This window comes from Pseudophryne corroboree, chromosome 2 (genome assembly GCF_028390025.1).
Source record: "Pseudophryne corroboree isolate aPseCor3 chromosome 2, aPseCor3.hap2, whole genome shotgun sequence".
NCBI classification, from domain to species: domain Eukaryota; kingdom Metazoa; phylum Chordata; class Amphibia; order Anura; family Myobatrachidae; genus Pseudophryne; species Pseudophryne corroboree.
This window is the reverse complement of record NC_086445.1, coordinates 145,823,152-145,836,395: the sequence shown is the minus strand read 5'-3', so window position 1 is coordinate 145,836,395 and position 13,244 is coordinate 145,823,152. Positions and strand designations below refer to the sequence as shown.

Sequence of the window (13,244 nt, the reverse complement as noted above, 5' to 3'; positions counted from 1 at the left end):
GTATACAATAATGTACACCAGTAATAGTCATATGTTATGTTTAGTAAGGTAGATAGGGGGAAATGTATCAAAGCACTTTATATCTCCAGGGTTTGATGCATCTCCCCATAATCATTTAATCTGCTAATATGAATGTCCTATGGGCCTACTTCAGCTTGAGTTGTAGTTTTGCGAAAAATCGTAAAACTACAACTACCGTTCTCTAGCATGCGGGGGGTCGCTCAGCACAGGGAAAGGCCGCCCCACATGCCGGGTCCCTCCACCTGCTAAAAAGCGAGCGCAACACCAAACAGTGATGTGCTCACATGTTTAGGGTAGCCCCCTGCCTTCGCAGCCTAGCTACGAAGGCAGTCACCGGGCTGCCATGTTTTGGGTCACAGTGGGTGCGTGTGATGTCACGCAGCTGCTGCGGCCTACCCCGCAAATGGCCTGGACACGAGTTTGTTGTGTAGACCACGCCCTCCAACACCGCACCGACGCCCCACCCCCCGCTGGGACTTAGATTGTGATCAAGTGCGAACGCAATCTAAGTCATTGCACATTTACGCAGCAGCGTGTGCGCATGCGCAGAAGTGCGGAATTCAGCGTTCAATGCTGAATTAGGCCCTATGTCCGGTATTAGCAGATACCTGATATTTGATAGAACACGTGTATGCGTTCCATCTGACAGCACATTGCTGTTTTATTAGTGTCAATACATTGTAATCAAGTAAGAATTAAATGAGAAGCTGAATTATCATTAGGATATAGCTTAGTTTAGCACAGAGAAATATTATTTCTGAGCCCTTTGTAGGAAAAAATAGGATTGTTTTATTCTCCCCACAGGTTTATGTCTGCAGCATCTTCATCCATTATAATATCACCTCATCAGAGTGAATCACTGGTCATGTCCTTTGCACCTGACCCCTTTGCAATGCCTGATATATTACATTCCGCAGTATATTAGGTGACATGGCAAGGTCAGTATGAGCTTATGGACAGACTCTCTGGCGAGATCTCTGATGTGCTTGGAACAGTGGAAACATTTTCCACCACAACACTGCGTAAGTATCTGGATGCTGGATGTAATTGTGCATGGCCAGTATTACATGTGTGTCCTGCATAGAAAATCTGAAATTGAATTCAGCCATGGGTTTCCCCTAGCAACCACTAATGTTCCTGTCAGACACTTTTCTAGATTTGTAAAAGTTATACTGCCCAAAATATGTGGAATATTATAACTCACAGATGTTAAAACCATTCAAGCTCCATTGTCAAAGAACTGCAGTGTAGCTGTAGATTAATGTAATAAGGCACCAGGCTCTGTGTAAGGAAGGGTGACTGTTGGGTGTGGCTCACGGCTTTGGGTGTGGCTCACGGCTTTGAAATCACTGGGGACATCCCTTGGGCAAGTAGCCTAAGCGATGTCCCCAGTGATTTGGGCGCGTATTCATGAAGCATGATATCTGCCGATATTAGATGCAGCAGAGCGACTTACTTATCCTGCGCATGTGCTTAAGTCAAATTACATATGCCTCCAGAGTTTGTGCGCACAGAGCTGCAGTTGCGATTGAGACGCATGGCATCAGACACGCATTGGAAATGTGCTGGGCGTTCCTGCGCAGTGGTTATTCCAATGCACAAAGACAGTCTGTCTTATGGACGTGTGATGGACCCATATTGGCGGTCTCAGTCTTTGCAACTTCAGGCGCACAGATGTACAGCAGGGAGGGGCTTGTAATGGCGTTTGCATTGAGTCGCAGACTAGCAAAAAGTACAGACGCTGCTGCGTTAAACTCAGAATTAGCCCCTAAGAGCCAAAACTACTTGGCGCTGTCATTGCAAGATGACCTTAAATATGACTTAAGATGAGTTATTTATGAAGTCATACACAGGTGTTTGAAATTGACAGGAGACAGCTGTGACAACCATCACAATGCCTTTACCCTGTCGGGAGGTGGAGCTGCTCAGCCAGCCCATCTCTGTGTGTGACCGGACTGGCCCATCAGGCCTTCAGCCCTTATGGCATTTGCCACAAGTGCAAGATGGCCATCCAGCCCTGGTGGTAGATATTGGCTAAAGTGATGCTCAACACACTGCATGTATTTGGATGTCCAGAACATTTCTCAATAATTGTGGCAACATTCTAGTTATGTCTACTATAGACAACACTTGGAGGAGGTGTACTAAACAGTGAAAAGAGTGCAGAAGTGAGCCGGTGGAGAAGTTGCCAATGGCAACCAATCAGCTGCTCTGTATAATTTTATAGTATGCAAATTATAAAGGTTACTTCAATGCTGATTGGTTGCCATGGGCAACTTCTCCACTGGCTCACATCTCCACTCTTTTCACTGCTTAGTACATCTCATCTAAGTGTACATGAACCTTAATGTAACCCCCTTAAAGACATAAGTCAGTTATTATAGAATCTTTCAGTCTGCTAACACTAACCATTTTACTGAGATGACACAATAAATTGCCAAAGTGAACTTGTGCTTTGTGTAACTTGGGCATCGAATTAAAGATATATTAACCTCACGCAAGGTATAAGACATAGGAAAAATACACTTTGTGCAAGCAATCTCCCTTATTTATTATTACCAGTTATTTATATAGAGCACACATATTCCGCAGTGCTCACATTTGGCCATTCACATCAGTCCCTGCCCCAGTGGACCTTACAAGATATGGGGGTCATTCAGATCTGATCGCTGCTGTGCGTTTTCTCTCAGCGCGCGATCAGATCCAAACTGCGCATGCATCTGTGCCACAATGCGCAGGCGCGTCGGACAGCTACAACTGGGATTGCTGGTCAGCGACGGGATGGTGCGAAGGATCCATTTGCATGGGCGTGCGCAAGATGATTGACTGGAAGAGGCCATTTGTGGGTGGCAACTGACCGTTTTCAGGGAGTGTCTGGAAAAACGCAGGCGGCCTGAAGTGTTTTCAGGGGGGCGGGGGAGGGAGTCTGACATCAGCTCCGGCCCCTATAAGCAGGATTCCATCGCACTGGAAGAGTAAGTCCCAGGCTGCGCAGAGACTGCACAAACAGCTCAGCTACACTTGCGATCGCACACTTGTACAGCTAAAATACACGCCACCCGTAGGTGGCGACTATCTGATCGCAGGACAACAAAAAACGCAGCCCAGTGATCAGATCTGAATGACCCCCTATGTTCCCTACCACATGTACACGCACACAACTACACACTACATTCAGTTTTCTGTTGGGAACTAATTAACCTACCAGTATATTTTTTGATTGAGGGAGGAAACCGGAGCTCACGGAGGAAACCCACGCAAGTACGGGGAGAATATACAAACTCCACACAGCACCGAGGTAGGAATACAACCCAAGACTTCAGTGCTGTGATGAACTGTAACATAAACATCACTTGCCAACGGAGCCAGATTGGTAATATTAGGCATATATGAAATATTACAGTTACTGCAAATGAGATGCAAAGACAACTTGAAAATATTAAAATCCTTCAGCAGGAATCAGAACATCTATGATGACTTAGCTCTGTAAGATAGGATCAGCACTATCAGCCCCCCCCAAAAAAAAAAAAGTGAGAGCTCACGGAAGATATCCTGTGCATTATAAGACCAGTGATTGGTCCTCACTGTTGCTGTATCCGTGTTCTAGGTTTAGCCTTTCACAGAAAGTTTACATTAAAAAATCAGATCCTATTGTAGTTCTTAGTCAACCTTTATGAGAGTCATCATTAGAAATGAATGTTAGGTGTAATACGAAATATTAACAGTAATTTCTTAGAAAAAATGGGACCTCTAAAAAACATCTGCTGGTCTAGTTGTAAGTGGTGACTTACGTTTTTTATTAGGTAGAAGACTGATTGGGGCAAGCATTCGGCTAGCAAAGAATAAGAAATGAACTTGTATTTATGTTTGTCTTTGTTATGTGCTGAGTATCTGAGTCATTTAATATATATGACTTTCCTATAGGTTTACACATAATATCTCTGAAGGTTCTAAAAAGTATAAAACGTTTCATAAAGTAGTAGCTGTCAATAGCATGGCTCGCTACTATAATTCACAGTATTGTACAGTGCAAAAAGCACTAATCTTAATGGATACTTCTGTAGTACTGTGCAAAGTATTTCGGGCTCTCCTAGTCAGCTTTGGCAATCGCCAGGCACCCTTTCAGCAGGAGGTATTGTTGGTTAGATGGGTGAAGTCACTGGTGTCTAATAGTCCCAACCCTCCACCTGCCTACAGCCAAGGACCTTCTTAGCCCTATCTCTTACTAATAAGATTCTAGATTTACTCTGTCTTTTACTACTAATATCTCCTTTTGCCCTTTTTTGAATAATATGTGATCATACAGACAGAGAGAACAAAAGTAAAACATACAAAAGCCACGAAAGCCAGTAAATATTTTCTGGTCTGAAAATGGTGGCAGTCTAAACATTCCAAAATCTCCTCTGGACAAGGGGATGGAGTCGTTTCAGGGCCCGGAAATCCATTACTGTCTATGATCTTCATGTATAGGCTCTTTGAGTTTTTTGACTCATACTTATTGGCGACATATTTGAACATGCCCAACTGGGGATCCATCTTGTCAGTGAAAGCATACGCAAAGTATCCGCGGAGATCCACTCCATCTATCACGGTTGCTGGAAGATTGAAATAAAATATTCTTATTAGTGTTCATATATTAAAATATTATTATTATGATCAATTATATAGTGCCACCAATTTACAGCACTGTACAGAGAATCTGCATATCAGTCCCGGTCAGGCCCGCCATCAGGGGGGTGCAGCAGGCACAGCTGTCCCAGGCACGGCCTCTCTAGCAGAGAGGGGAGGGCCTAAGCCGCTCATGTCACCATGGGGGTCATTCCGAGTTGATCGCTAGCTGCCGCTGTCCGCGTGTGGTTGTGCACAGGTTGTAGCGAAGTTTTCAGTCGCACTGACAGCCGCAAGAAGATTGACAGGAAGGGGGCGTTTCTGGGTGTCAACTGACCGTTTTCAGGGAGTGTTTGCAAAAACACAGGCGTGTCTGAAAAAATGCAGGCGTGGCAGGGCGTTCGCTGGGCGGGTGTATGACGTCAATCCGGAGACGAATAGGCTGAAGTGATTGCAAGCGCTGAGTAGGTTCAGAGCTACTCTGAAACTGCACAAACTTTTTTTGCAGAGCTCGGCTGCACATGCGTTCGCACTTCTGCTAAGCTAAAATACACTCCCCAGTGGCGGCATAGTGTTTGCACGGCTGTTAAAACTAGCTAGTGAGCGATCAACTCAGAATGACCCCTCATATTCTGTCCCCGTCCGCAGGCTCTATTGAAAATATCCCTCTCAAAATGGCCGCCGTCTCAGAGGAGACAGTTATTAAAGATACTAGAGGAGGCTCTAGTATCTTTAATAACTGTCTCCTTTGAGGCGGTGGCCATTTTGGGAGGGACATTTTCAATAGTTTTTATTACTTGAAGCAGCAGGGAGGGGGGGAATCCCCTGACAACAAGTAGAACCCATGACAATGAGCAGAAGCCCTGACAACGAGCAGGTACTGCATATTATAGTGACAAGGGCATTAATGTGGGGGCATAATATTCTATACAAAAAGTTATCCTCAGAAATGCGCTTGCAAACCAACAGTAGCAGCCCGTGTTGGTCACACAAGGAGCCTTCACCAAACCCCTAAGTGTACCAAAACTATAGAGAAAGTGACCACCAGTGGCGCCACTGGTGGTCACTTTCTCTATAGTTTTGGGGGCATAATATGTTGTCAGGGCATTACTGTGTGGGGCATAATATGGTGATGGGGATAACTGTGGAGGCATAGGAATTTTATTTTAGTTTAAATATATATTTTTTATTATATATAAAGTGCCATAACTAGACATTTTAGCGCTGTGTGCAATAAACAGCATTGGCGCCCCCCCATATACAAAACAGGGCCATTGCATGCACCAAAAATATAGGGCGTGGCTTCATGGGGAAGGGGAATGGCCACAAAATAATACCAATTCATATAATACTGTACAGTAGTCTCCATTATTCAAATTACGCAGCACAGTAGTGCCACTTACAAACATTACACCAGGTAGAGCCCCTTTTATACATTACGCCAGGTAGTGTCCCTGTCACACATAACACCAGGTAGAGCCTCTGCCACACATTACACCAGGTAGAGCCCCTGTCACAAATTATGCCAGGTAGAGGCCCATTTTACACATTACTCCAAGTAGACCCCCTATCACACATTATGCCAGGTAGGGTCCCCTTTTACACAGTACGGCAGGTAGAGTCCCCTTTTACACATTATGGCAGGTAGAGCTCCTTTTTACACATTATGGCAGCCAGTAGAGTCCCCCTTTTTGGAGATTAGAGCGGCAGAGTCCACCTTTTAACATATGGCAGCAGAGTCCCCCTTTTTACACATTGCGGCAGGCAGAGTCCCCCTTTTTATACATTACGGCAGGCAGAGTCCCCCTTTTACACATTATGGCAGCAGAGTCCCCCTTTTTACACATTACGGCAGGCAGAGTCCCCCTTTTTACACATTACGGCAGGCAGAGTCCCCTTTTTTACACATTACGGCAGGCAGAGTCCCCCTTTTACACATTATGGCAGCAGAGTCCCCCTTTTTACACATTAGGCAGCCCGAGAGAGAGAGAGATTGCCCCACCAATTACTGGACTTACTAAATTATATTTATAATATATACAATAAAAAAATCTTATTTTACATACCACTCACCACACTCAATTTAGGTCCAGGTTTTAGGCATATCCATGCTTGGTCACAGGTGACAGTACCTCAGTCAATTTGATTTAACCATTTGTCCTGAGCCTTGGATATACTTAAAACCTGGACCGTTGGGGTGACTTGAGGGCCGCGTTTGCGAACCTCTGTTAATCATTGGTTTAATCACACTGCTCCCTCCACTCATCCATGCTATTCTTCAGCTGTTGTAACAGCTATAAATGGAGTTGCAGTATACATTTTTTGCACAGTGCTACAGTACTTCATTTCTCAGTAACTTCTCGTTTTCTTTTATTTTATTATCTGTATTTTATGCTCTCTCCGTTGATTATTCACATTTTCACCTCATTTTTCGTTGTGTTTTATACGATAGAACAAATTAAACTGTGTGTATGACCCAGATTTATCAAGCCTTGGAGAGTGATAAATAGCACAGGTGATAAAGTACGAGCCAATCAGCTCCTAACTGCCATGTTACAGGCTGTGTTTATAAAATAAGTTAGGTGCTGATTGGTTGGTACTTTATCACCGTGCAATTTATCACTTTCCAAGGCTTGATAAATCTGGGCCACAATCTTTTCCAGTCAGGTGCTAATGCCAAAACTGCATCTCAAAATATTTAATTGTGTGTTTGGCTCAACAAGCTCTCACTAGGGACCTATTCAGTATTTTGAAATGCTAGTTTTCACATGTTTTTAGTAACAGGCCCAGTCATTTTTAGGGGCCACCTCGTATTCAGCAAACTCTGAAAACTTTCAGTTTTCTTGCAGGGACCAGCGCCATCTGCAGATGGCAATGATTCCCAGAGCCCCGCTCCTTCCTCTGGATTTAAGGTCCAGGATTTCCTATGGGAAGGAGGTCCAGGGCTGCGAATCCACTGCCACCGCACCTTGCACCCTGTGGCCGTGTGCATACATGAACTTAGGTAACTTGCATAGTCAGCCAGACGGCCATAGATAAGTAACACTGCTACTGTACTTCTGTAGCAGTGTTAGAGATCGTGGCGGCAGCTGCTGTTTGGAGCATCTATCCACGCACCAGAACAATACTGAATTGCTCCAGTAGTTAAGCATCCACCGCCGCAAATCGCCAATTGGAAAATAGGCCCCTAAAAGCCCATAATGGCTTAAATCCCAGCAAATAACAATCAAGACGTTTTAAAGGTCGCTTACTTTACTATCATTACCTGTAGTGTAAAAGAAAAGGATCTTAGCTGTGGTAGTGTCATGTGCATCATTAGGAAATAATAATACATACATATATATATTTTTACCTTTTAATGCTTCGTTAATGTAGTGCTGCATGTAATAGACCCTTAGCTTATCCTCCAGTTGACCATCGTCGATTCCATTTGCTAGTATATAGATTGGGATATTGCCATACTTGGATTTTATCCAATTTAAGATTTTTCTTAGTCCCCATGGAACCACAGCATTCTTTTGTGGGGAGTGTAAGAAAGTCATATCTGTAATAAATTGGGTTTCAAATAAACGATCATATCTGTTACCGTTCACCATCTCCCTTTGCACAAGTTCAGTAGTATAATGGGTCAAAGCGAAAAAGTCACAAGTCCCTCGGATCATGTGCTTTTCCTCTTCCGTGAAATGCGGTAAATTAGTGTCAAACATGAAACCACTGCTCTTCAGGCTTAGCCATTCACGCACCAATTTAGGGTAGTCTCCGCTGAGAAATATTGGCTCTGCTAGTCGACCGATGTCATATTCTAAACTCCTCTCACTGGTGTTGTTGTCACTCCTAGAAAAGGGAGAAGCTGGTTCCACCCAATCAGTATGAAGAGCCAAAGAGATCTTTGCTTTCTGCGATTTTCGAAATTCTTTGTCATACAAGTGCCAAACGTTAGCATGGGCCTTCAGGAGGTTGTGTACTTCACCTGAGGTGTGGTTTCTCATTAGGGGCTCATGCATGGTTATCCAGATGCCCACATATTTTCCAAGTTCTTTAAAACATAGCCTGGCATACTCAACGAATGCATTGACGGTGCGAGCGTCCTTCCATCCTCCCACTGTAAAGAGCTTTATAGGCATTCCCTGGTGCTCGGCCATAGGCTGCCATAGGGCAACCACTGGTGTAATATTGGCCCGGACAAGTTCATTGAGGAAACACTGGTAGTAGTGTAAAACACTGTGGTTGATCTGGGAAGTGTTTCCATGAGGAAGGATTGAAGTCCATTTCAGGGAGAAGTAAAAATGGGAGACGTGTGTTGAGCGCAGCATAGATATTTGTAGCCTAATAGAAGCATAGTCAGCACAATGAGTTTTTCTTCTGGGAACTTTAAGGCCTTCTACTTTAGCAAGAGCCTTTGTCTTATTCATGTCCCATATATAGACACTCGGGTCGTTAAATTGGGATAGCGTTGTATCAATCTGCATGAGAAGAAAAGCTATAAACGTACATATAAAAGAGTGCAGAAGAAAAACCTTCTAAGTGGCCAAGCTATAAGTGGATATAATAAGCACAGAGTTCACCACTGAAATAGTCGTGCCTCTAACCTGTAGCATGGCCTACCCATTATCTAATAGGCCAGACCTAATCAATATTGAGTGAGGACCTCAGGAACTGTGGCGTACCTTCAAGATAAAACACAAATCCTTTTGGTTGCCCAGACAGATATCCTTTTTTAATTAATTGCTTAGCCAGGGATCTTTGACCCTAGTCAAAGGTGTGCGGGTGGGTGGGGGGGAGGGGGAAAGGGGGGGTTTGCTGGGAGGGTGGCACTGCCCAACATGTTCAAGATCACGGCCCCAGTGTCTCAGCTGTAATTATTCTGGCTGGTGGTGGGTGCAGGCAGTTGCCTTCCTGCAGTGCACTTCCCCCTCCCACAGTCCACTCAGTCATGCCTCATGCAGAGAGTAAGCTCCACCTCCTCCAGACGCGGAGCTGATGATCTTAATGAAGCTTAGCAGCAGTTCCTGGAAAGAGGGATTTTTTTTGTGCTGAGCCACAGTAGAAATTTAGACACACAGTGGTAGAAATGTATGGGGTATTCCTGGGAGGTGACTGGGAGGTAACATGGGGGTGACTAAATAGACGCATATAGATGTGTTTTATGTGAGCGCCAGGCACAACTGCGGACCGTTTTTCATTTTGACCTGGGGCAAAAGACCCTAGTAGCATGTGGAGGTCTGAAGCATAATAGTGGCATGTGGAGTCTGATGTCATAATAGTGGAGGAGTCTGATGGCATATTAGTGACAGGTGAAGGAGTCTGATGGCATAATGGTGACATGTGGAGGAGTCCGATAGCATAATAGTGACATGTGGAGGAGTCTGATGGCATAATAGTGGCGTCTGATGGCATAATAGTGGAGGAGTCTGATGGCATAATAGTGTCATGTGGAGGAGTCTGATGGCATAATAGTGACATGTGGAGGTGTCTGATGGCATAATATTGGAGGAGTCCGATGGCATAATAGGGACATGTGGAGGAGTCTGATGGCATAATATTGACATGTGGAGGAGTCTGATGGCATAATAGTGATATATGGAGGTGTCTGATGGCATAATATTGGCATGTGGAGGAGTCTAATGGCATAATAGTGGCATGTGGAGGAGTCTTCATGCTAATCATGCAGGGGATTAGTATGCTGTTCTTTGTGCCATATATCATGGTGTCTGTGCCTACATACAGGACTATCATAGGCATTCATATAATCAAAATGTTTAAATGGGGGGATATCATAGGCATTCATATAAAGAAGATGAAAGCTCATTAAAAAAAATAATAATAAAAGTTGTATTACCTGTATTGTGCTTGCAGTAATACCCCAAGCAAAATTGCAGGGAAAAGTTCCTGTGACTGTTTGATCCTCCAGTGACGGTGGGAATCCGTTCTTCTTAATGAGCTGCTGATAAAACAATGCTGAGGATTTAGGCATCAGCTCCTGGCTGGGATTTGAAAAATTGACATAAAATAGTCCACGCCTGACCTTGAACTCTCTGTGCCACTCATAACCATCTATGAGAGACCAGGCAGTGTATCCAATAATGTCTACTCCATCCGTTCTAATTGCTGAAAATGATTCAGAGCAGAGCAAGATACATTATACTTTATTAAAAAAAAACAAAAAAAAAAAACCTTGCATTACTTAAGTTGGGCATACACTATACAATTATTTGGCAGATAACCTGTGGTTGGAATGAAGACCTGGTAATGGATGAGAGCAACTGACAATCGACCATTTGCTCCCAAACACTGGAAAATGGACAAAACCTGTCCGTGATGTAACCAATTTGTATAAACGACAGGTTTTGTCCAATTTCTTGTGTTTGGTAGCAAATGGTCGATTGTCAGTTGCTATGATCCATCACCAGGTGTTTATTCCAACCATAGATTATACGCCACATAATTGTATAGTGTATGCCCAGCTTTAGACGCTAGACCAACTAAATAATATATTGTATTCCTAGGTTATTTGTACATCTTTACTCTTCCTAAAAGGTCTATTTTAAAACAGCAGTTACCATTCAATGATGTAACTGGCGGTAATGCAGAACAAGATACTGTCTTTAACAAAGCCACATAATTTTTTTTTTTTTTAAATCTATGCTGTGCCTGCCCAGCTAATTTGTTTCTGTGCATACTTTGGATTTCCTGAGGGAAGAAACACCTCCCAATGGGACTGCCTTGTGTATCTGTGACTGACAGGTAGGACTTCCAATAGGAAGTTACTGCCATTCACAGTGAAGCTAGTGCTGTCACGGACTGCATCTGGCTTCACAGATACTGAGCTGGATGGAGGATTTTACCTGGGGGGCTGTAGTCCTGCTGCCCATAGGTAAAATCCGCCACTGGTTATGATTTGTTCTTACATGGAGAGCTAAGAAATATGAACACATGTTCATTGTGAATGCATTGCGTAGGGCAGTGGCAATGTCACAGAAAGGTGTGGCTAGTGGATGGAGTGGGGTTTAGGGCACCAACATTTGTGCCTGCCTATGATATAAAGCAGTAGCATAGCCAGAACTTTGTGCAACATTGTGAAAGGCCCATATGTATCACCCAATGGTGGAAAATTGATATATCCCATGTAACGTTAACAGGGAAGGTGGGCCACTCTCAGCTCTGGGCCCCATAACAGCTGTACTCCCTCCACCTATGGTAGCTACGTCTTTGATTTAAAGCCAAACGTATTCAAATGTCAGATACAGTATGTTGAGGATTCATATATCTCCATTTGTATTTGTTTTATGTAAGTATTGTATTACTTCAACTAGCAAAACCACGAGAGCCCCAGATCTGAGATCTGTGATTTAGGACACATGCAAGGTAATACGAATTTTCAATTGGAAGTAAATAAAAATAATGATATAAAATAAATACATTTAGAGCAAATTGGATAAATAAAAAAGCAGCAATTACATCTAACACATATTTTTCTCACAAACATTTCTATTTTATATAGCTTTAGAAAACATACATGGATAGATGTACAGTAGCAAGCCCTGGAGAAAGACAAAGTGAAGAAGTCACCCAAAGTCATTTCATAGACTGTTCTAGATAAATGACAGAAGCTGATGGGTTATTTTGGGCAAATTCTCCACGTTATCTCTCCCTAAGGCTTGATACATATCCCCCGTAGTATGTTTATGCCTGCAATTAACGTACCCTTTAAAGTTTCCACGACAAACTTCTTGAGGTAATACATATAATTTGCATCCTCCAACTTCGTATAACCTGCAATAAGCCAACTGTTCTCCACAATAAATATTGGTGGCTGGTTGTACTCCATTTTGATCCAGTACAGTAGCATCCGCAACTCCACAGACTCCATCTGTCTGAAATGCATGTCCGGATCCAACAGCTGAAAACTCAGAATCGGTCCAAAGGACAGAGCAAAGAAGTCAGCTGTTCCTTTATTGAACCTCTTCTCCTCCTCTGTAAAATCAGGCAGACGGAAAGATAGGTTGCTCTTCATGGATTGAGGATAATCCCCGTCTATAAATATTGGTCTAGCAAACCATCCCAGCACGAAATCCAGGGATTTTTGACATTCACGGAAGCTGTTTTGGGTCATGTTCAAAGGTGTGATCCAATGAGAGGCCAGCGCTATAGACACTCGTCCTTTTTGCAGAGAACGGAATTTTTTGTTGTAGAGATGCCAGACACGAGCATGAGCCTGTTATGGAAAACACAAAATGTAAGCACTTATTATCTTTGTCATTTGGTGCCTCAATTATTGCATTTGTTGCTTCTGTTTTGACTTGAATTTTGTCATTTTTTTAAAAGTATTGTACATTATTTGGTACCATATACATATATGTACATTATTGTCAAATATATTGTATATTACAAAATATGCGTAGGCTACTGCTACTTCCTACAGTACGTGTGGCCTCACAGTCATTCTACGTTGTTATCTGGTCAGTAGGGAAAAGGGATGACAAATGCAACTCCTCAGCCACTGGCTTACCTTTGCTGTATTGCGGCTCACATGCTTCTTCCTGTACCGTTTTTTTTCTTTTAAGTTTGTTTATTGAAAGTTTTGTCAATGCATAAAACATAGACATAGCATAATT

The 13,244-nt window shown here is 43.2% G+C and overlaps 1 protein-coding gene across 1 annotated transcript in view; it reads right to left on the bottom strand.

The window, feature by feature from the left end:
- Positions 1–2,326: 2,326 nt before the first annotated feature.
- Positions 2,327–13,244, bottom strand: part of KL (klotho) — a 162,159-nt gene continuing 151,241 nt past the window's right edge. The window contains exons 2-5 of the mRNA XM_063951788.1: positions 12,334–12,844; positions 10,469–10,737; positions 7,982–9,092; positions 2,327–4,616 (exon numbers count right to left, since the gene is read on the bottom strand). Of these exons, the coding sequence (XP_063807858.1) occupies positions 4,282–4,616; positions 7,982–9,092; positions 10,469–10,737; positions 12,334–12,844 (2,226 nt within the window). The 3' untranslated portion in view covers positions 2,327–4,281. The remainder of the gene's footprint in view (positions 4,617–7,981; positions 9,093–10,468; positions 10,738–12,333; positions 12,845–13,244) is intronic.